The sequence below is a fragment of the Drosophila eugracilis genome, unplaced genomic scaffold (genome assembly GCF_018153835.1).
Source record: "Drosophila eugracilis isolate 14026-0451.02 unplaced genomic scaffold, ASM1815383v1 contig_2167, whole genome shotgun sequence".
Lineage (NCBI taxonomy): Eukaryota > Metazoa > Arthropoda > Insecta > Diptera > Drosophilidae > Drosophila > Drosophila eugracilis.
Genome location: NW_024573052.1, coordinates 17510 through 41753, shown reverse-complemented (window position 1 = coordinate 41753; position 24244 = coordinate 17510). Strand labels below are relative to the sequence as shown.

At 43.4% G+C, this 24244-nt stretch overlaps 3 protein-coding genes across 10 annotated transcripts in view; 2 read left to right on the top strand and 1 right to left on the bottom strand.

Moving 5' to 3' along the window:
• Window positions 1-13373, top strand: part of LOC108103196 (voltage-dependent T-type calcium channel subunit alpha-1G) — a 90545-nt gene extending 77172 nt beyond the window's left edge. For 7 of the 8 annotated variants that reach the window (XM_041818444.1, XM_041818445.1, XM_041818447.1 and 4 more), the window contains 8 exons: window positions 450-605; window positions 1281-1463; window positions 1658-1918; window positions 2000-2161; window positions 2228-3546; window positions 5002-5194; window positions 5264-5413; window positions 7299-13373. In XM_041818444.1, the coding sequence (XP_041674378.1) occupies window positions 450-605; window positions 1281-1463; window positions 1658-1918; window positions 2000-2161; window positions 2228-3546; window positions 5002-5194; window positions 5264-5413; window positions 7299-10181 (5307 nt within the window). In that variant the 3' untranslated portion in view covers window positions 10182-13373. Of the gene's footprint in view, window positions 1-449; window positions 606-1280; window positions 1464-1654; window positions 3547-5001; window positions 5195-5263; window positions 7187-7298 lie in introns of those variants that run through there. The other variant, XM_041818450.1, reaches the window with a different exon arrangement.
• Window positions 13374-13572: 199 nt separating this feature from the next.
• On the bottom strand, window positions 13573-23823 carry LOC108103207 (neprilysin-1). The gene is made up of 9 exons (XM_017208597.2): window positions 23547-23823; window positions 20734-21368; window positions 17866-17964; window positions 16176-16303; window positions 15994-16111; window positions 14869-15875; window positions 14646-14808; window positions 14267-14583; window positions 13573-14200 (listed from the first exon to the last, which is right to left on the bottom strand). The coding sequence occupies exons 2-9, from the start codon at window positions 21191-21193 to the stop codon at window positions 13928-13930; spliced, it is 2565 nt and encodes an 854-aa protein (XP_017064086.1). The 5' UTR covers window positions 21194-21368; window positions 23547-23823; the 3' UTR covers window positions 13573-13927.
• LOC108103208 lies at window positions 18938-20386 on the top strand. The gene is made up of 2 exons (XM_017208598.1): window positions 18938-19166; window positions 19745-20386. Exons 1-2 carry the CDS (start codon window positions 19070-19072, stop codon window positions 20041-20043), a joined length of 396 nt encoding a protein of 131 aa, XP_017064087.1. The 5' UTR covers window positions 18938-19069; the 3' UTR covers window positions 20044-20386.
• Window positions 23824-24244: the final 421 nt, after the last annotated feature.

The window sequence follows — 24244 nt, the reverse complement described above, 5'->3', positions numbered from 1 at the left end:
CCGTTTGCCGTTTTGATCTCGCTATCTATACCTCTGTCTGTCTTTTGTCTGACCTTTGACATTTTTGCCATTCGTTTTCCATTCGTATTTCGTAACTAATTCCTTACTTACTTACTTACTTACTTACTTACTTTCTTTGCCACCCACCACAACGACAAAATTACAAAATTTGTTTATTGGTATTTCGTTCTTTTTCTTTCGCTTCTTACGATATATATTCCGATATGTGTATCACGACATATATATCCATGCGTATGTATGTTAAATCTGCACCACGTTTGCCGCCCGCCACTGCAACTGCCACCGATCAACAACTACAATTCTACAACTCTCCAACAACTCTCCAATCAAACTCCAACAACAATCAACAACAACAACAACAACTACTACAAATCACCAAAAAAAAAAAAACGAAAACGAAAACGAAAACGAAACGAAAATGTTTTTAGATTCTGACGCAAGAGGATTGGAACGTCGTCCTGTTCAACGGAATGGAAAAGACAAGTCATTGGGCCGCATTGTACTTTGTGGCACTAATGACATTCGGCAATTATGTGCTATTTAATTTATTGGTGGCCATTTTAGTTGAGGGATTCAGTTCAGAGGTAGAGTTTTGCCAACAACATTCCCCTGTCCCAAAATACTGAATACGAAATATTTGAAAAAAAGATAACCTAGCACTTTCGAAACGATCCTTGGATCTTCGATTAGCTATTGGATATAAAGGATATTATCGCCAACTAATACGCAAGCGACGCTTCAGATTGTGATGTTTTATGAAGATTTTAGTAATATTTTATTTAAATTTCAATATTTTATGTGCATTTTAAATTAAACTTTAAAGATTAATTCAATTTGATAACTGCTAGGCATTAAAAAGAAAGTTAAGTCATGACACGTTTCTATTTGAGTTTTAAAATGTAAAATAAAACGATTGCGATTAAGATTTCAGTTCTGTTACAAAAAGTTACAAAATTATGTAAATGATAAATTAGTTAAGGTAAAGGAAACACCACGTCATAATATGAAGCATCGATGCGTCGCGATCCCAATCCCAATCTGTGGCCTGTGCCTCCATTCCCCCGCCCCCCATTCAACCGGATGCGAGCGGATGAGCCAGCCAAACCAGGCAGCCAGCGAGCGAGTGGGTCTCGTAAAAGACGACTGACCCGCCGACCTAACGACCTCGAATACCCAATGCCACCATCCCCCCGAAATCCACGCCGATATCCCCCGCCGGTTGACGAGAAAGTCTAATTTTGAAATTTTGATTCCCTCAGCGAAATGAACGTCGCGAGCGTGAACAGCGCGAGTTGGTTAAGAAATTGCGCGAGGAGACGCTGGCCGAGAACTATAGCGATGGTATGTACGATGAGTCGCGGAGCGAGGCGGACTCCTCGACCACCAACGATAGTTACTACGAGGTGCGCAACCGCTGGCGATCGGCGGAGGATGTGCGCAAGGTAAGTGAGCTCTGAACGGATCACGGATCTAGAACAGGATCCCCATAATGACCAGGTGTGATTGTGACAAAAGAAAAACAAAAAAAAAAAAAAAAAAAAAAGAGTGTGTGTGATAGCTGCATGCTGCATGCGAGAGTGTGTGTCTGTTTGTTTGAATGGCCCAAGTTGAATCCACGGTTCGTAATCCCCAGCAGCTTCAGGACTCCGCCGAGCTGATCATCGAGGCAAAGAGCAACATGCACCGCCAGCGCCTGCTGCAGCCCACCCACGACTACCAGATCAACGAGCTGCCCGCCTCGTCTGCTGCTCCTTCCGCCTCTGGCACTTCCGGCGCCACCGCATCTGGCGAGCGTGAAAGGGACAGGGATAGGGAGCGGGACAGAGAGTCGGGCGGCGGCGGCGGCGGCAAGGAGGAGGGGGCGCAGCATGCCAAGCCGCGCGGCGGCCTCAAAAAGGTAAGAGCACCACCACCACGTGGAACAATCCTCGCAGACAGACAAGAACACTTGACACCACCTGCACCCCGTCGCACACAGACATACTCCATCAAGGAGCGGCGTAGCGAGGCGCCACGCCTCTCCAAAATCCGGCTCGTCCGGGATCCGCCCATCATCACGACAACGGCAGCCACGCCGCAGGATTCCCCTAGCACTACTTTGGAGCCGGGCATGAGCTTCCGCCAGTGGGGCGATATGGAAGTAAGTACAGTACCGAATATCATTTTCAACATACTAACTCCAACCAAAAAACCATCCCATACCCAGCCACCCAGTCCGCCCTCCCCTTCTCTATTGCGGCCGCCGAACATCTTTACGGGCGGACAACGAAGTCTGGACGAAGGGATACCCTCCATCGATCTCATCCCGCCCTCGCCTGTGCTTTCCCACAAGCCCCTGAACATCCTCAATGCCAGCCAGCTAGGGGTGGGCGTGGGCATGGGAGTGGGTGTCACTAGCACCGCTGGCAGTTCGGCTAGCATGCACAGCGTGATCATCGACGACATCTCGAAGAGCTCCAGTTCGACGGCGGCGGCTACGCCCATTTATGTACCCACCATCTCGTCCTCAGCGGAGGCACAGAGTCAGAGTCACAGTCTTAACGATGTGAGCGTGGGTGAGATTCCCATAACGGGAATTGGAAGAGGTACCAACACAGGAGCCTCGACAAGTGGGAGTTCGTCTAGTGAACGCCTGCCGCTGGCTCCACCTCCTCAGGGGAGTTTTAAGCAGCGATTGAGACGTGGCAGCTCCAAGAAACGCCGATCCTCCGCTTTGGCCCTGACCAACGAGGATAATCCTTCACGAAGGACTCAGGATGAGGAGGAAGAGCAACAGCAACTCAATAATGGTGGCGACAACAGCTTTTTGCTAAGAAGCGGCAACGCTGTGGTCAGTGGTCCCTCCTCGGGTTCCAAGGAAACCAATCGCCTAAGTCCACAGAACTCCATAAGGAGACTATCAAATACCCTGAGCATAGGCAGCGGACCTGCGGGCAGTCGTCGGGCTTCGGCATGCATTTTCAACTCGCAGGTCTATCAGAATCTAAATCAGCCGCCCAAACTGCGCCCAGGTTCTGGGCAACGTAGGATGAGCTCCATCGAACTGGCTTTCAGCAAGACCTCGCATCTGAATCTGCATAACTTGGAGGCCAACCGGAAGTCGCTCTCGTACACGAACTCGAAGATGGACCTGGACAAGTGGAACAAGTCGTACGGCAATCTCAACGAGCCGGATAACATGCTGCAACAGTACATGGAGGCGCGGGACAAGCGCAAGAACTCCATTAGCCATTACAATCTGAAGAAGCGGCTCGAGGAGAAGGAACTGCAGCAGCTGCAGCAGCTCCATCAGCAGCAGCTGCTCCAGCAACGGCAGGATTCCTTCTCCTCGACCACCCAGCAGCAGCAGCAACAGCACCGCTTGTCCAAGGATCAGCAGCAGCTGGCGATGCAGCCACATTCCATGGTGCCAGGAGGCGGCGAACGCTTCTCCAAGCTCAAAATGCTCATCGAGCAGCTGACGCCCAAGCATTTTACCACCGAGCGCGAGGACTACTCGCTCTACATATTCCCAGAGAACAACAGGTACATTACGCCGACCCACTATGAATTTTTAAATTTTTTCACATTTTCAATTATTTTTGGGCGGAAAATCACAACTATTTTTTTTAATGGCTGAATAATCAGGAAACCGATTTTTAACAGAAATTTGCAACATTATTTTCGGCTTTTTAGCTCTAGCTCGGTCAAAACAAGACGCACAGCCAAAAGAACGACTGTTTCGTGCTGCTATCGACCAATACTAACAACCCCTATCACTCGTTTTTCGATTTTGGGAAAATCAATTTTGGCCCAAATTTCGCATTTTTGATAAGGGGTACCATTATCAAAATTTTCAAAAATGGGCCTCAAATGAAGTTTCCCAGATTTGAATGCAAACCAATTGGGAATCATGGCAATCAAGTTACGAGCCGTACGAGGTATTGCATTCCTCATTTGGACCGTTTTTGGCTCTGCTATGCCAAGAAAACTGATTTTTTGTGCCCAAAATCACGTATACGTCGTTTGACAGCAGGAAGCCCGGGATTGCTGCAGTTTCTTAGCTCCAACTTTGTCAAAACAAGTCGCATAGCTAAAACAATGACTGTTTTGTGCAGCTAACTACCGAAACTTAACACCCCTATACTTGGTTTTGCTATAATTGTTCTGATTTTTTGGTGAGAGCTCTGTTTTAAGGTCTGAAAAATCAGGAAACCGAATTTTAACAGAAATTCGCAACTTTTATTGCGGGTTGTTAGGTCTAGCTCGGTCAAAACAGGACGCACAGCCAAAGGAACGACTGTTTCGTGCTGCTAACGACCAGCCCTTACCACCCCCATCACTCGTATTTCGATTTTGGGAATATAAATTTTGGCCCAAATTTCGCATTTTTGATAAGGGGTACCATCATCAAAATTTTCAAAAATGGGCCAAAAATTAAGTTTCCCAGATTTGAAAGCAAACCAATTGGGAATCATGGCAATCAAGTTACGAGCCCTACGAGGTATTACATTCACCATTTGGACTATTTTTGGCTGTGCTATGCCAAAAAACGGATTTTTTTGTGCCCAAAATCACGTATACGTCGGTTGACAGAAGAGAGCCCGGCATTGTTGCCGTTAAGGGGTAAAATCGTCTTTTTTTATGAAAAATGCCTAAAGTTCTACAATGCAGTTTTGTTAAGAATTAGAAAATAAGCTCAACAAGGTATTGCATTCCACATTTGGAGCATTATTGGCTTAGTTATGAGCACAATAAGGAGGGAGAAATAAGGAGAAACCAAATTTCGCACGTTTTTTCCGAGAAATGAAATCAAAACAATAATCAAATGTGGGTTTATTAAGAACAAATCAGTTAGCAGTTAAATGAACTAGTTGCTTTGACGCTGTAAATGTGTTTCCTGTTTTCCGTACTCCTCTTACCAAGCTGAAAATTCAATTTGAACTTTGTCTGCGAGTTCTGTTTCACGTATTTGCATTTGAACACCCTTCACTTTTGCAGGTTCCGGCAAATCTGTACGTGGTTTGTCAACCAAAAATGGTTCGACAACGTGGTCCTGCTGTTTATTGCGCTCAACTGCATCACCCTGGCCATGGAAAGACCAAACATCCCTCCAAGCAGCACCGAAAGATTGTTCCTGGCAACAGCCAATTACGTGTTCACCGTCGTCTTCACCGTCGAAATGTTTATCAAGGTAAGTATGAATGGGAGGGATTCCACCTTTTGTGAACCAATTCCTAATATGATTTAATAACAACAATAGGTGGTGGCAACGGGAATGTTTTACGGCCACGACGCCTACTTTACGTCCGGCTGGAATATCATGGACGGATCTTTGGTTACCATATCCATAATTGATTTGTTAATGTCCCTGATTAGCGAATCGAGTCCGAGGATATTTGGGATTTTAAGGGTAAGTACGGGCTCGCGGCCCTTGGACACTTTGCTATCCGAAAGCAGCAGCAGCAGTAGCCAGCAGTCCTCAGTCGACCAGTCGACCAGTCGAAAACCAGTTAACCAGAATACCTGATAACCAGAAAAACAAGCCAATATCAAGCGATTAACAACAAGCAGACCATCAACCAGAACAGCTACTTCCAAGACAACCACGCCCAGAACCGACCACGCCCATTTAATTGGCTGCTGGGCTGCGCACTCGGATCAGAAAAGCTATCGCTAAATCGCTAATTTGAATCTAATGCTAATGCTAATGCTAATACTAATACTAAGGCTAAGGCTAACGCTAAAGCTCGAAATCGAAAATCAAAACTCGCTCGCTATATCGCCCCGTACACATAGCTCTATCTCTGTTTCTCTGCTGATTGGCCATCTCTGTCTTCTTATGTGCTCTTCTTTTTCTTGCGCACACCCACTCACACACACGCACACTCTAACACACACTCACACACACACACACACACACACACACACACATGATTCAAAATTCTTCAATGAAACATTAAATCTGAAATCTCTTCAATTTCCAATTTTGGTTTTATCTTCTATTTACACACATCTCGTGTCTATATCTTTAACTCATGTATATAATATACTTATATATATTGTATATCTCTCTGAAAATTCAGGTAAATTTCCGCTGCTATATGCGTTAATCAGCAAGAAAATCCAATTTGTTTTCACCATTTTATTATGTGTGTGTAGACCCCCCCTCACTCCCAAGAAAATAAAAATATATATATAAATTACATTTAAAAAAAATAACAATCCCCCAAAAAAAAACCAAAGAAAAACAAAAAATAATTCAAGTAATCCGTTGACTCGCCTTCATTGAGTTTTGTATTGTACATAGTTGTTGATTGTTTCCCTTTTTCCTAACAACAACCTCCAAGTAATAGGGCTATGACACTTTCCTTTAAAAGGCTATTAAGTATATAGTAAAAGTATTAAATTCTTGATAACCATATATTCTATACAAATAACGATAATTCTTTCCAAAACTTTCTTTCTCAGCTTTCTTGGCTTTTTTTTGGTTGTTTGTAAATTTCCTTTCCATTGACTTATTTCATGTGGTCAGAGTAGAGTTGTCAGTTAGTGTCATGCCCCTATACGAATTAAGCCACAATTTGAGCTATCCCATGCCACTCCCATCGAAAACGCGACAACATCTCCATCCTAGCTATAAATGCAATCGTCCATTTTGTTGTGCTTTTACCTACCAATTAACCCATTAATATCAATTCCGAACGCCTTGCTTTGTTGTTCAAGCAATGTTGCCATTTTCATATTATTTAAGGCCATTAATAGCCAATTTGATTCTTGATTAATCATCATTATAAGTAATTCCATTAGTAACAGCACACCAGTGCGGCTTTTTAGTTTGAATTTAAAGGAAATGATTTGTTTCTTTGATATAACTAAATTCTACATTATTTGAATCTATTTCAACACTTTTAAAATGGTTTACTATGAATATTTTTTTGTTAATTTTTGCTTGTATATATTTCGTTTGCTTTATTGTTAATCTATATATATTTTTATTTGTTGATCTATGGCCATATCTGGTGTGTTTTGTTGATATTTTAAGTTTTGTTGGCTTCATCTTTAGTATATCTACATCGTTTTACTTCATGCTTTTAACTACATGCGGCACACTTGTGTGACTCGCCACCTGGCGTCCGCTAGCCGAAGTCGCAAAAACAAGCAGTGCCTCACCAGGCACGGCCGATAAAGCATTTTAGCCGATGCACCAACCACAACTACTCTTCTCTTCTCGTCCTTTTCCATCTGCTCTTTTCTCTCCCCAAAAAAAAAAAAAAAAAACAAAAATATCCTTACAGGTGTTTCGACTACTCCGATCCTTGCGGCCGCTGCGGGTGATCAACCGAGCCCCGGGTCTGAAACTAGTCGTGCAAACGCTCTTATCGTCCCTGCGTCCCATCGGCAACATCGTCCTGATCTGCTGCACCTTCTTCATCATCTTCGGCATCCTGGGCGTTCAACTGTTCAAGGGCACCTTCTACTACTGCGAGGGCGAGAATATCAAGGGCGTGCGTAATGCGGACGAGTGTCGAAGTATACCCGGCAACGTGTGGACCAACCGCAAGTACAACTTTGATGATTTGGGCAAGGCCCTGATGTCCCTGTTCGTCCTGAGTTCACGCGATGGCTGGGTCAACATTATGTACACCGGTCTGGATGCCGTAGGCGTGGACCAGCAGCCCATCGTCAACTACAATGAATGGCGACTCTTGTACTTCATAGCCTTCATTCTCTTAGTGGGCTTTTTCGTGCTAAACATGTTCGTGGGCGTGGTGGTGGAGAACTTCCATCGATGTCGTGAGGAGCAGGAGAAGGAGGAGAAGATTCGGCGAGCGGCGAAGAGGGCTCTGCAGATGGAGAAGAAACGGCGACGAATGCACGAGCCACCGTACTACACAAACTACTCACCCACCAGGATGTTCGTGCACAACGTGGTGACATCGAAGTACTTCGATCTGGCCATTGCTGCAGTGATTGGCCTGAATGTGGTCACCATGGCCATGGAATACTACAAGATGCCCTCAGGTCTCAAGTACGCCCTGAAGATCTTCAACTACTTCTTTACCGCGGTGTTCATACTGGAGGCCAACATGAAACTTGTGGCCCTGGGCTGGAAACTGTATCTGAAGGACCGCTGGAATCAGCTGGATGTGGGCATTGTTCTGCTATCCATAGTGGGAATTGTCCTGGAAGAACTGGAAACGAACATAATACCCATCAATCCGACGATTATCAGAGTAATGAGGGTCCTGCGAATTGCCAGGGTATTGAAACTCTTAAAAATGGCCAAGGGAATACGCGCCCTATTGGACACCGTGATGCAGGCTCTGCCGCAAGTGGGCAACCTTGGACTTCTGTTCTTCCTGCTATTCTTCATATTTGCGGCATTGGGCGTGGAGCTTTTCGGGCGACTCGAGTGCTCCGATGAGATACCCTGCCAGGGATTGGGCGAGCACGCGCACTTCGCCAACTTTGGCATGGCTTTCCTCACATTGTTTCGCGTAGCGACTGGCGATAATTGGAACGGCATCATGAAGGACACGCTGAGGGATAATTGCGATGACGCGGCCGATTGCGTTCGCAATTGCTGCGTCAGCTCGGTTATTGCTCCCATATTCTTTGTGATATTCGTGCTGATGGCGCAATTCGTGTTAGTGAACGTCGTCGTGGCTGTACTGATGAAACACCTCGAGGAGAGCCACAAGCAAATGGAAGACGAGCTCGACATGGAGGTGGAGCTCGAGCGTGAGCTGGTGCGCGAGCAGGAATTCGCCCAGGAGCAAAAGTTGTGCCAGCAGCTGGCGGAGGCGCAATCGAAGGCGGCCGCTCCCCCGCGCCCCCTGGCCAAGGTCAAATCGCTACCAAAGAACTTTATATACAGTACACCCTCGCTGGACAAGAAGTTTCCAGTTGCCGGTGGTACCGGCATCGTAACCACACTGGGTGGCAATCCCAGTTCGAGTCTAACCAGCTCGGCGGCCACGAATCTGAATCTGGTGGCCGGTGGTACAGCAACAACGAGCGGGGGTGCGGGCTCTGGAGCGGTATCTGCGGCATCTGGAGCTGGACAACGACGGCAGACCGTTCAGTATTTCCAGCAGCCACCACAATCCATGCTCGGCTTGAGTCTCGCCGAAATGGGCGGCACGCTGACGCCTCAGGCGCTCGGCGCACGGCTGGGCGAGCCATTCGGCGGCACAGCGACGGCAGCGGGAGGCGTTGGAACGGGCGAACCGCTGGCTGTTGGCGTGGCCGGCCTCCCGCTACCGCCGTTGGACAATCGCCGCCGCGGGCGTCGTGCCTCCGCGGCCGCCGGCTTCCGTAAGCGCGGCGTGCTGTCCAAGGAGCGCTCATTGGACGAGCAGGCCATCCGACGACGGAATCTGGAGGCCAAGCGCACCAGCTGCGACTCGCTGCCCTGGGGCGGAGATGCCCTCGACTGTCGGAGGGGCACGATCTTCGAGAGCCTCGAGTCGGATGGAGGAGGCGCTGGGGGTGGTGGTGGTGGTTCCTACGATATACGGAGTGTCCGCAGTGCCGATGTGGGGCACTTGGAGGCGGATGGGGATGTATCACTATCGGTGGTTAGTGCTCTGGTTCCCCCTGTTAACCCACTGCCCCCGCCCATGTCCTTGCCCATAGCAACGCCCACGCCCTTGCCTATGGCCATGCCATTACCATTGCCGGCACATCCTTCACACCCTCCACCGCGAAGACCCTTTGGATGGTCACAGTCCGTGGATCAAGGATGTATGAGAAGCAGTCTATTACTTTCTGTTCCCAGATCCATGCCGCCACGCAGTCGCAGTGGCAGCACCAAGCAGCTCTTTAAGCAGCAGGCTTTGGACGAGGACGCTGACATGGACGAGAGCTCGCTGCTGCTGCCCACAGCTGCAGGGGGATCTGGTTTAGGATCAGGGCCAGGATCAGTGGCAATTATTGCCTCGAGCTCGCTGGACATCCCAGATCTGGGCGGCAGCTCGAAACCTCTGCCCGATATCGCAGCGGGAGTTAGTAAGTCCGACTCCTCGGACATCCTGCGCATCATCAGCGAACGGAGGCGCATGGATCAGCGGGAGCAGAGGGACCCCGAACAGGATCAGGACAACGAGCCAGAGGATAGGGACAGTGACTATAAAGAGCTTCTTCTGGTCAAGTCCCCGCAATCCTCCATGGACTAAATGCAAAAACACACACACACACACACACACACACTGTCTAGTAACAAGTAGGTATCTCTAACTAGGGCCAGGATTACACATATAATAATGATTACTGTAGAGCTGATTAACAGTTGCCAAGCTATGGAAAGCCCGAACTTTTGGAAAACACCCAGGGTATGTCTTTTCCAATGCTATACACTTGAAAGGAGCTTACTTTGAAGTAGAAACTTCTATAATCGATGTAACGTAAGCCTGGCCGCCATTAAAGAATACTTTAGGGAATTTTCTAAAAACTATAACTATAACATTAGGCTTTAGGCATAAAGATCGATCAGTGTGGTGAGAAAAAAAAACACAAATAATGATTAATCGCTAGCTATATACTATACTTTAAACGATAAATGGTAAATGGTAAATGGTAAATGGTTAATGGTTAATGGCAAAAACTCTTAGCCACATAAACGAAAATATAAAAAGCAGTAAAATAAACTTGAAAGCAAAGAAAAGTAAAGTAAAGTAAAAGCTAGTAAACTAAATTGTCAACTGTTTTTAGTGCAATCCTACGGTTTTCATAACTTTAACAAGGCAGAACTTATTAGAAAAACCAAAGAAGAAGAGAAACTATAAAGAAGAAAAATTAAAGAAGAAAAACCGAAAGTCGAGAAGATAGCTAAGTTTCAAAGTTGATTAGAGTGTTTTCCGTTTAAATGTAGCAGTCAAAAAATGAAAAAAAAAAGAAGAAACCAATGATTACCCAGACAGACGATGGTGATGATGATGGATTATATACAAGTGTTATATGCGATTTACATATATATACAGTTATATTACATATACAGTTACTTATAGGGATACTGCATTCGAAACAAAAATGATGGAAATTTGTGAACAAAGAATCATCAACTCTGTGATTAGCTCTTAAAGTTTAAACGTTTATATGAGAAGCCATGCAGACACCAAAAAACATAAACTAAAAACTTAAACAGTAACAACAACAACAACAACACAAACAGACACACCACCACACGCTATCTGTATATATAGAAGGCCTGTATGTAAACGTATGTGTATTCGAGAGTATTTTACGTATGTGTATGTAGCTAAGCCAAGGTTAAAACTAAAGGAATGATATACCAAATAGAGCCATCTGAGCGAACACATTGATAAGCAATAGAGAACTGTAGCTCATAAGATCGTACCTAAACTTAAAACACGAAAAAAATGCTGCGTTGTTCCAGGGTCAAGAGTACACAACCCAACAAAAACAAAAACCAACAAAAAAGAATACGGAAAACGGGGAAACCAAAAAAATATATGAACTTTGTGCAAACGAATTTACTTAGGTACTTAAACACACACACACACACTATCACACAACCCACAACCCACATACAGTTAGCTATTACGATCTGGTCGACAATCTTTGCTAAAGCCCCAATGTCTGTCTCTCTGTACGAGTATCTCCCCCCTAAAGGCTTCCAAAACAAACTTCTAGAACCCGAAAACAAAGAACAGACATCCGAAAAAAAAAAAACAGTGCCAACGCAGTAAGGGTATCCAAGATGTTTTTTTTTTAAATATACATACAAAATATGATATAACTCTCGAACCTAAACGGATAAAGAAAAAGGAAAGCAAAGATGGCAAGAGCTAGAACTACAAGAAGAACTTTAAAAAGTAGCATTTATAAAGGGAAATAAAAATAAAAAAAAATCAAGAGAAATGTAGTAGAAATTTAAAGATTAATGTTTAATGACTATATATAGTGTATATATGGAACTATCAACGAATTACAATAGAGTATCAAGATATTTCTTCAGAAGGCATAACTAGAACAAGACAAAGAAAATAGAAATGAGGAAATGAGGAAATGAGGAAACGAGAAGAACACTAACTTAACACTGTCAATTTTTCAACATGGTCTAAGCTAATTTTTCAAGGAAAACCAAAAGGAAATAAGAATGAAAACAATTTTACACTCTTTGTACACACTGTAAAAAATAATGTGAAGGAGCTCTCCAGTTTAGATAAACTTTAAAATCAAACTTAGCAAACGATTCGGTCGAAGGCGAGGAGGAATATGAAGAAGCAACAAATTTAATTATACGATAATTTCATCTGTGCCTTTCTCTACGAATATATATATACAGACATTTATATATAGCAAATGTATCAGATACTGTCTCTATCTCTTTCTACGCTCCAACTCCCTATTTCTATCTAACACTCGCACACACCACACACACAAACTCAACAAACACCGGAAACTCACTAAAACTCACTAAAACTCACCATACTCTACATACACCACACCACACCACACCAACACAGACACCAAGCAGTGCGAAAGCAGTAACGGTGATGGCAAGCAGTGCCTCGCGTAACTAAATATGCAATTCTGAAAACTATTTACGAGGCAGAAGAAAGGATTAAATACGAAGAACAAAAAGAAAAACAAAACAAATTAACTACTTAAGCCTATTGATAAATGAAAACCGAAAATACAAAAATAAAAAAAAAAAAAGCAACACGGAAGTAAAAATACAAATAAAATTAAACGAAAGCATGAAGTTTTTAGGTTAATGCGCTAGTAGTTTTGAACGTTTTTTTTGTAATTTTTTAATGTAGCCGCTTTGAAGTAAACCAAATGAAACTATATTCGTTTTTGGTTTTAGTTGTGTGTGTCTGTTTCTTTGTGCGAAGCGTAAAGCAACTATAAAGAACGTTTCTTCTTGTTGATTAATAATTAGGTAAACTGCTACAAAAACATAAGTTAATTAAAATGGTAAACACAAGAAATCTTAAAGGAAAACTGAAAAACAGAAAACCGAAAACCGAAAACCGAAAACCAAAGCCAACAACAAAATTAGAAAAAAGTTCAATTTAAAAAAAAAATTAAAAAGCCATTAACGGCTAACGAAATGCGAAAGTAAGCAGATTTTGCTTTTAGCTCCATGCCCATGCTGGTACAAATGATAACGCCGGTAAACCATTGATTCTTTGCAAAGTAAAATAAGCCAATTAAATGTGAAATTGTTTAGGAAAGGACATAGGAAACTAAGCACTATCCTCTGCTGCAAATAGCCAATAGCCAAGTTGTAATCATTTCGTTGCGTGTCCTTTGCGTATAATTTGAATGGTTCGATTGGTTCCACTAGATACGTACATATATACTGAGAACACATACTATGTAAAGCAGCGAAACAAAACCAAAAAAACAAAAAAAAACAAAAAAACGAGCATTATAAATTAAAGAGAATTTGAAAAGAAAATGCATGAAGAAAATCCTCGATTTTCCCAGTTCTACTTTCACAGGATCTAACGAAGTAGCACTGAGAAAATGAGAGTAATCAAAGAGTTATTTTGGAAATGGTGATATGAGTTATGGATTCCGTTGAAAAACTTTGGATTTCCGTACTTGTTCTTTATTCACGAATATAATGCCGGTTAGGAGGGTTGTGGAAAGTGCGGATTTTAGGGCTCTCTTTGATAACGCACTTGTGTACAGCTACAAACACACACTATAAATCTATATAGCCAGGTATAAAGTACATATGCATTACTGCGCCATAACAAACAGAACAAAAAAAAAATGGAACCTACATAAAAAATTTGGAACAGAACGGATGATGATCCTTAATCTCATCGCCTTGGGTTGTTTGTTGCCGCAGGTGATCTACAGTACTGGTATTGTGTATATAGGTATGTATATACTATATAGTATGATATAAATATATAAAAAAAACATCGACGACCACGGCAGACTACCACACGCTGCACTTTTCCGCCGGATTCATGGTGCTGCCCAGGGGACATTTGTAGGCGCTGGCAAAGTCGTGCGAATTCGAAAGTGGCCCCAGGACACGGACAAATCCTGGCGAATGGACCGCAGAACGTATCTTAGTTAATGCATCCTCCGGCCGCATGGATCCGCACCAGATTTGGGCATAGTTCAGAAAGAATAGCTGCTCATGGGTCATGTTCAAGCCAGGCAGCTGCTGTTCCGGACCATGCAATTTCTCCCATTTCTTGTAGGCCTATATATAGGATTGGATATGACATAGAAATCAAGCCGGGAGAGTTATGGAACTCAGAAGACATACCCTAAATGCCTGTTTAAGACCGCCGTTATCGGCGATATTCTCGCCCTGTGTCATTCGTCCGTCCATGAACATGTCCACCTCGTTGATCTTGTAGCGTGAGTACTGATCGATGACGCATTGCGTCCGTTCTCGAAAAGCCTCGATGGTGGCATTGTTCCACCATTGCATCATGTTGCCCTCCTTGTCGAACTGCCGACCCTTGTCATCGAATCCGTGGGTGATCTCATGACCAATAACCACTCCGATCCCGCCGTAATTTAAGGACTTGGGAAAGTGTTGACTGTAGAACAAGGGCTGAAGGATGCCAGCAGGAAATACTAAAAGAAGTGGTCAATTTAAATGAGTGAGAATGGCTTGACCTGAGTGACGACCAACCCACCTATATCGTTTTTATTCGGATTGTAGAAGGCATTAACCACCGCCGGTTCAGTTGTCCATTTTTCCTTATCAACTGGTTGGCGTAGGAGTCGCAGCATCTTCTCCGATTCCCATTGCAGAATGCTAAGGACATTGTTGATAAAGTTGTCCGAGACTATGGTAAGCTAACGAAAGGGAACTCTGGTTAGGAATCAGATCTTAAGAATACCATATCGTACACTTACGTTCACGTACTCCTGTTCCAACTCAGTGGCATTGGTCAGCAGCTCCGGATAGCCAATTCGTTCATTCATTGAGTCAGCCTTCTCTTTGGCGACCGCACGCGTCTCGTCATCCATCCAATCGTTTTCGGCCAGAAGTTCGTTGAAAGCCGCCCTTATGGTGTGGATCATCTCGAGGGCCACCTCCTTGCTCTCCTGGTTGAAATTGTCCCGGATGAATAAGGCTCCCACGGCCACGCCCAGCTTTTTGTTGGTCCACTCGACGCACTGCGACCAGCGGGTTCTTTCCGACTGAATGCCCATTAGGATCTTGCGGAATTCCACCCTCTCCCGCTGATATTCGTCGATCATGTGAGACATCAGGGACATGACCAGTCGCCACAGCATATAGTTGTGTATTACCCGGCGATCAGTTTTGGCTAGGATCTTGCCCATTTCGGTAAGATACTGCAGGCCATAAGTAACAAGAGGTTCATCCTCCTGCAAGGGAATCCCCGGACCCAGCGCAGCCTGCAAGTACTCTTGCCATTGGACTTCGGGCACTAGTTCTTGAAGCTCTGGCAGCGACATCTTGCGATAAACCAAGCTTGTATCATGTCGATCTGCCTCCGGCAGTGAGACATTTACCAGCTGCGTCTCGAATAGCACCACTTTCTCCAGTTCATCGGCGGCTGTGGCAGGATCCGCTCCCAGGAGTAGGGACACCTGTGTCATATACCGATGGTATGCCCTTCGGTCGTTGGCACTGCTCTCCTTCAGGTAGTAATCCCTCGAGGGCAGCGCATACTGCAGCTGGTCCATCTGCAGGATGTTTACCGAGCTGTTTTTGTCGTCGGCACCCACATAGAGCTCGATCATCACCGGTTCGCTGTAGTTAAGCCGCAGCAGGCCCATCAGTCGCTCCACGGAGAGATCCGCCGGCGCACTCCAATCCCGTTCGATGACTGGCCATCCTCCCAGGGATTGCAGCACCTGCTTCAGTCGCCCAGTGCCGATCTTGCGGATTTGAGCTGAGAATGATAAGAGACTTCTTTGGGTTACTATATCCTTTGGGAAAATGTTACTTAAAAACCATTCTTTTGTTATGTCGGACAAAAAAGGTAATTATAACTAATTAGTTAGACTTACGTATATCCATGCAGCTTTTGAAGAAGGTTTTGGCCTTGATGGTGGCCTTGTTGTCGCGTTCATCGATAGGTTCCTCAAGGACAGCGCGCAGGATAACCTGCTGCTGATCGGACAGGACCTGTGAAGAGTTAAGATTAGAATCTTGATTCCATCAAGAAATTCTCCCCGACTCTGAAAATTACCTCAAAAGTGCTGATGGAACTGCGATCCTCTGGAATTGGATGCATTTTGTTCCACGTACCGCAGGCATATTGGAAAAAGTCCTCACAGGGATCGGAGTTCAGGTCCATGGCCGAAAGCAGGGAAGCCGCTAAGTTGGGACGGATGATAGCGGTTACGCTGGTTTATTAGACAGTAAATCAAAAACAATCACCTGGGAAACAACTCAGCTGGCATGCAATTAGTGGTTTACCCCGTTAAAGTCATATTTCATGCCACCTTTTGATCACACCTACCATAAACTTGGCCCACAAATCATCATCGCCCCATAAAACTTTTACGATAAGCGAAAAGCCGCCCAAAAACCCACTTCACCCAAGATGCAACTTTTCGGTCACACAAAAGTTATAAATGAAAGTGGAACTAATAACCAAGAAGGAGCCACATCCAGAGATAGACCTGCATTGTTGACTGGTTGCGCTGCCAATCCATAAATCAACGTCGTATAGCCAAAATTCATTATCTCCGAAAACTAACTGCGAAATTCATTAGCGCGGCCCTCACCTTCAAGCCCTTTCGGAACTTCTAGAAAAAGCCATTGATTTATGCATTTCCTAAGCATTCATTCTTGTCTACAAAAATTGGAATTCGAAAGGGAAAATTGCATTTTGGAATGTCGGGATAGGAAGTGTCAGGAAGGTAAGCAAATATATATAATTACGAAAAACCAAAATCAATTGGAAAAATTAGTAGAACAATGAGTATTTTCCTACTAATATTTAGTTAATTTTAGTTTATTATCTAGAGAACATAGACTTAGAACATAGACATTTTTCTTTAAGCAGTCTGAAAACTTCAATTAGGAACTCAGTTAGAGATTTGGCTTAGCATTTACGGACGAATCACTTAATTGGGCTTACGTTTACCCCAAAAAGTATGCTAAGTGGAGCACACGAATCGACTGCATCGCTTGGTAATTATGGCCATGTATATTTCAGGAAATGTCCTGCACCTGGACAGGTGTATCTATCTATGTATCTAACTATCTAACTAGCTAGCTAGCTTTCTATCTATATATCAATCTATCAATCTATCAATCTATCTACCGGCATGCCAGCCAGTCAATCACTGTGGCAATTTCCTTAGCAAGTGACTTTGAGGTGTTGCTAGCTGGCTGCCCGCATTTCTTGACATAAGTGCATTTGGAATGGACATGTAGGGTACGAGTAGCAGATGTTTTGGTCTCCATCGCCGGGCCAAGAACACCCCGTATACCCCCATATCGCATTCCCCTTCCGAACGGGCACTTAGCTATCTTAATAGCTGATAAATAATTTACAACTCAAATAAAAACCGCACATATTGGATGGTTGTGTAAGGCCCTGACACCCTTCGCTCGGCTCATTCGAGTATATTCGCTCTATAGTCTATCAGATCGCCTACAGTACAGTTGAACCTCGAATGGTTGGATTACCCAATTGGTTCTTATTTTCTTAAATTAATTTCAAGCAATTTCTACTTAAAGGTTGTCCATTGCAGTCAATATACCAATTGCATTATTGTAACTTTTAAAAGCTCTGCAATCAAGATTAACCCCCATCGGCATATGCATTAGTTTCAGTTATAATCCTGTGGGATTACTTTCACCTTGCTTTCCCCGAAATCCCCAATCTTCCTTCCCTCACAGGCTTTTTTAAGTGGATCTCAGCTTACCTGTTCTCACGCACTCCTGGGTCATGCAAACGCTTTCCAACCCCTCGTGGGCGGATCCCGAATCCTGGTTCCACCTGCCGTTCGGTCTGTCATCGTTGCCTGCAATTAGAGTTGGCAGATTTTTATTCTTACCAGCACACTCGGCGTATGAGCAATGTGTGTGTTTTAAGAGGGGAAATGGAGACAAAGTAGAAGACCTTATCAAGACGAGAAGCGATTCTCAGGCCACTCAAGTAAATTAAATTTGAATTTATTATTAAAAGAGGAGGGAGCAAGGAACAGGCTCCCCTCTTCGACCTCATCTTCAATCTCATACTCGTTTTCTATCCGCAACCACCATCTCCTTCGTTGGCTTTATTAAATTAAAATAACGGAATGCTAAGCTTGGTGGCTGCCTTCCTTCGACCCCGCCCACTGGCCATCGATTGCCGCCTGGACAGGACACATGTTGCATGTCGTCCTTGTCGAGGCTGTCAATAAAAATGGAATGTTCGCAGGGGAGGCGCGTCGGAGATGGCAGCTTTAGTTATTAATTAAAGCGATTCAGCCAACCGAACCATCCACCCAGCTAATAACATTTGCCCCGGCGTTAATAGGTTTAAGTGGACCGCAAGTGGCCAGTGGCCAGTGGCATGTGGCAAGTTGGCCAGTTGGCCATTTGACCAGTTGGTTACTTGGGTTGAATGTCCAGGAGCTGCAGCAATTATATTTCACTGGGGGGAATTTAATTATGTTATGGCCTCACAGAGAAATCGGTAAAGGAAAGCCAACCCAGTGGTGCTCGAAAGCAATCGATTTGGAATCTCTCGATTTCCCACAATATTTTCTCCCAAAATTTATTCTACTTTTTGTGCTTTAATATTAAGGAAATTCTTTTTTTTATTTACAGATTTTAATGCAGAAATAGTACGAAATTTCAATATCTTTAAAACCCATATTGATCTTAAGTGGATTTTAATACTTTTCCCACAAATTTTTGATTAACTCACTTTAAGGTTGAATGCAAAAGAAAAGAGAAAATCGATGGGCTAAAAGGGGATGGAATTGGAAAAGTGGAGGAAAAATTATAGTCAAGGCCAGAGGCCTACCACAAGTTGATGATGGTGAATGGTGATGATGATGATGATGATGATGGAGCTGGGTATTTACGGAGATGCCGCCAAAGAGATATTTTTAAATGGTTTAAAAAAAGGAATAGGCTTTGATGCTGCCGCTGCCCTTCGGACGCCCTGCTGCTGTGTATTTTCTGGTTTCGATGAATGAATTTTTGGCGCAAAATATTGAAAACACGTTTTATCACGGTAAATATAAACAGAATAATGGTCGGTTAGGGTGTGGGTGAAGGGACTATGTGTGTGCATATTCAATTAGCATAAGGAGCTGAAAGAAGAAGACGCGATCGATTGGAACGGCCGTTAAAAAATTCATAGACATCCCAGGCAGTGCCGATTGATTGCTTTTCGTTCGTATTTGGGGTTTTTTTTTTATTTTTTTTTTGGTTTTCTGTAATCGAGGGAACACGAGAACATGTAAATTATGCCAGGACAGACATCCTTCGAAGGAGCACTCCGGTTCGCAGCTCTTGAATATTTCAGTTGCTTTGAATCGCATTATTCCATGTGCTGCCCAACAAATGCAAAAGGGAGTGAAGAGTGTGGAGCTCCACCTAACCACTCGCCCCGATACTACCAGATAACACAAGATAAGAAATGAATGGGCAAACAGTGGTAGAATATCTCAGAAAATGTAGTATCTCTATAGATAGACTTTTACATTTTTCTTGTTTCTCCTTCGTGTGATTATCAATTGTGTTTTGCCTAACTAACATTAATACCTTATTGCCACACCTTGAATAAAAATATATTATTTTGTATTTCAGTAACAAAGCATCTTGACCCACTGTGGTGCGAACAACTTGCGCACCACAAAAAGGCGAAAGGCAATGGCAAGGAAGCGAGTGCCGTCATTGTTGTTGTTCCTGCTGGTGCTGGTTGTTTGACATATTCTGTAATTGAATTTCAAACAAGGCGCATTACAGGGCAGCCAGGACAGGGCAGGACAGGACGGAGATTACAACACTCTGGTAGATCCACAACCACAACCACATCGACATCCACCAAGTCCAATGATGGCAGCCTTCAGCCTGTTGCGCGCTATTCCCCAGGACAAGGAAATTGAGTTTTTGCTCCATTTGTTTGAGTAACCAGCGGCCAGGCGCTAAATTCAGTTAACATGCCTACTTGGTGGCTAACAGAGGAGCAGAAAGGCGAATGGAATGGAAAAGCAGATGAATCAGGAGGAGCACAGGATGCCTGTTGATTGGCTGTTGGCTCAGTAAGCCTTCACTTCGTCCTGTCAGCAGGTAAAGCAAATCCGAAACACTTTTTGAGAAGGAAATCAGTAAGACAGTTTTATTTATCTCGCTGTTTCTGATTTAGCCAGAGAGCCACTACCATTCAGACTCTCTAGATAGTGATTTGGCCTCTGAAGCTTAAAGCCAAGTAAATTAATTCCCAACATTTTGCCGAACATGATTGATGACTTAAGTGCTCGCAATGAAAATTGAGCCAATGTCAAATTTCCTAGATTGGCATGTGTCATGTACTAATAATTCATGTGTTAGACAAACGTAATTCCCGCATACATATGCAAAGATTACTTTTAATTCTAGGTTTCTGTGCTTCTGAAATTCCATTATGACACCTGGAAATTTCGTTATAGAAAGAATAATCAAATACCAGTAGATAGCCATAGATAGAATTTTTATAAATTGAGTGATAATAGAGTTCAATCTGATAGCATAATTCGTTTTCATTGCCTCTATTAATGAGAACTTTTTATGTTTACAAATCTGTAGTTAAATCTTACCTGGCTCCAGGCGGTAAAGTTGGCATCGTTGGTGGACGCTGGCGAAGTAGATGGCCAGTGCCCCGATGGCCGCTCCCAGAACGGTGAATGCAATGGCCAGGATGAGGAGACGGCGCCGCTGCTGTGATTCCTTAAGCAGCCAGTCGCTGTGGCCCCGAGTCCCAACACTTACCGCTCCTGCGCCGGGATTACCCTGCGTCGGATTACCACGTTGGATTCCCACGCCCCCACTGCCATCGGGAGCCAGGAATACGACAGTGGGCAGCTTATTCTGCTGCTGTTGCTGCTGCTGTTGTTGCTGTTGCATTTGTTGCTGACCCAAAAGCGGCGACACCACGGTGGCACTCAGTTCCTCCAGAGGCGCATTCGCCTGCAGGTAGCCATTGTTCAAAGGCTTCTCCAAGTGCAGCGAAACAGGAGCTCCTGCGGCGACTGTTGTTGCCTCATGTTGCTGCGACATGTTGCCGCCCCTTATGGTTTTTTTTTATCGGGCACCTGACTTGTAGTCTGCCCGCTTCCTCTGGCGAACGGCGATAGGCGGAAAGTTAGAGCGGTGCAGCGAATCAGCGGACGGCGGACCGTTCGCAGTTAAAGCGACAACGGCGGCGACGCTGGCAGCATCAGCGGCGAGGACACTGGCAAAAATCCAAAGGAACAATAAGGTAAGGAAATATCAAAAATGTGGTGCTTGGTAATATTAAGTAAGTTTTATTTTAAGAGTCTTTAATAGACATGGAAAGGGGATTTAATTTCCTAGCTTTTTCTAAGAAGTTTGCTCCACTGTTGGCGAATCTTTCGTAATTTTATGAGATATTTGAGTAGACTTAAGAGCGATACCGGCGAACACCGGACATAACCAGATCTCCCACCATAAAAATGTGGTCAAATGACAGTCCAATTTGCGTGGCGAGTATTCACTGTTGTTTCTGCAACGCAAAAAAGGGGCGAGCCCCTTCGAATGGAGAGGGAAAATAACTGTCAGGAGTTATGGTCGATTATCTCTTGTCAGAAGTGTGTTCTTGGGATATTTTGAAAAGGTTTGATCTTCTTCTGATATCATCTCCTGAGCACTGTTGTTGTTCTTGGTTTCATTTTGTTGATATGGTCAAGTGGTTGTTGTTGCCGTTTGTAGGCAGTTGTTGTTGCTGTTGTGAAGTGTGATCAGGGCCAACGTGTTTTTCGCGCAATCGCAGCCGGCAACTCAGCAGGAGATGCAAAGCCAAACAGTTTGTTCTGCCATGGATTACAGTAAGCATTGGCTATTAATAAAAGCCACTTTTATAAGTAAAGCGGCTATGTTTAAATTGTCCATATTTCTTAGATCATCTTTTAAAAGCCAAAGGGCTACATTCTATGCTTTTGGATTTCCAAGAACGAACTTGAACTGCCCCTAACTTGGCTAAAGACAGTCCAATCTTTAAATGTTATGCCTCCTGAGGCTCAGCTCTATAGGTATTTTCATCTGGCAAAAAAACCATAAATATTACATTTTTGATCCATTTTTTGAAAATGTTTAAAGGGGTATCACCATCAAAATTTTGAAACATTCGATCAAATCTCATAAAATTATCTTTGAATGCAGATTTTCAGAAAATTAAAAGCCACGCTTTTGTTGATGTAAATCCTGAAAATCTGACTAAAATTGAAAATGTTATGAGCCTTAAGTTTCTTGATCACTTTTAGTACTTTGTTTATAAACTTTGAAAAAAGCAACATAAAACTATCAGCTTACTGATTGCTTTTAATAGCAGTCTTATACCTTTTAATGAGTATACTTAAAAAGCAAATAAACATTTAATTTATGGGACTAGTAAACCTGTTAAAAACTTTTAGATATTCCTAAAGAATTCACTTTTACGCTGTTTGTGTGATAAAAACAAGAACGTCTTCTTCTAAAATATTACTTTAGTTTTATGCACAGTTCACAACATAAAACTTTGTTAAAAAAAAAAGAAGATCAGTTGTTAATTTGCACATTCAAATTTAGTTTCTAACCGATATCCACTGTGACTTAAAGCTCGGATTAATGCGCGGCAAATTTTGCAAAACTCGAAACTAGTTAACCCAGCTGCGGTGGGCAGCGACGCCGAATGCGGCAGCGGACTATATATTGTCAATATATATTGTCTCCAAGCCAGGCCGATTTGATCTCATGGCAGATGACAGATCGAAAGCCCATCAGAGGTCCAGATTAAAATCTCGTGACGCTTATGAATATTTAATATTCACAATATTTCCAACCGGCGATCGTTGGCTACTAAAATTGGGTACTTTGCTGGGCCACGTGAAATGCGAAACGCCGATGTTGATCGCTATATTTTTTTTTATAGTACATACTCGTATATATATATATATATATATTTAATATGAGGAGGAAGCAGAGAAGACTGGCGGTGATGAGGATAGAAACTCGAACGGAGCGAGACAAACTAAAATAAATTAATGCGGCCGTCGTTAAATTCGCATCGTATTACCGCAGCTGGTTCACAGACCAAACAAAAACTTTTAAATTTTATAATGGCACAGAAAAAAAAACGTATTTCTTGGTATTTCTAAAATGATTTTCAAATGTTTAATAGCTAATGTTTACCGGATTACAAATTTTATTCTTGCAACTTCAACATTTCTTATACGAGTATAGCACAGAAAAAAATGTTTAATTTAGTAAAATAAAGTTTTGGAAGTCTTATACGAAAACATTATCAATCATATTTAACATTTCAAATTTATTATTTGTTATCTTCAGATTGTTTTTTCTGTGCACTTTAGTGTTTATCATTTGTTATACTTTTAATAATATCTTTGTGCATTACTTTTTTTGTCGCGCTGCTGGCTTTAGTTTTATTGTTATTTGTTGTTACGTCGCGGGTTACCGTTCTTGTTTATTTTATTTGTTTGGTTCTATTGTTTCTATTATTAATGTCTTTTACGACTTTCACCGACTTTGATTCGATTTGTTTGTTGTTTTGAACTAACCGCTCGATGTCATTTGCGTTTCTTTAGCGAGTGCGAGTGGGTGCGCGCTTATCTAGTGTTGTCGCTCTCTCTCTGTCTTTTGTTAATACGAATTTTGCCGCCGCGCGAGGCGACTTTTCGATGCCAACTGAGCGTTCACGATGCGGTGTCCTTAGCTTTTAAGCAGTCGCTGTCGCAGTCGCCGTCGCTGCCACCGTCGCTGTCGACGTTGTCGTCAACGCCAGCAGCAACACCAGCAACAACACCAACAACAATAAAGCGAACAAAGTATTGCCAATGGCAGTGACACCCCAGAGGTGTATATTAAATTAATGCTAAGTTGGTTACACAGCCCCAAATAAAATAATATGAAGAGGGGTTGGTGTCGGATGGATGGTCAAGCATTAAAGTATCGATGCATTGGAACACAGACTTCCTCGAGAGATTTAAAACAAATAGTTAGATTAGCCAACTTTGTAGTAATGGAATCCGATACAATATATTGAACTAGACAATTCTTCAATATCCCAAAGCAATTAAGGTCGAGAGAATTTTT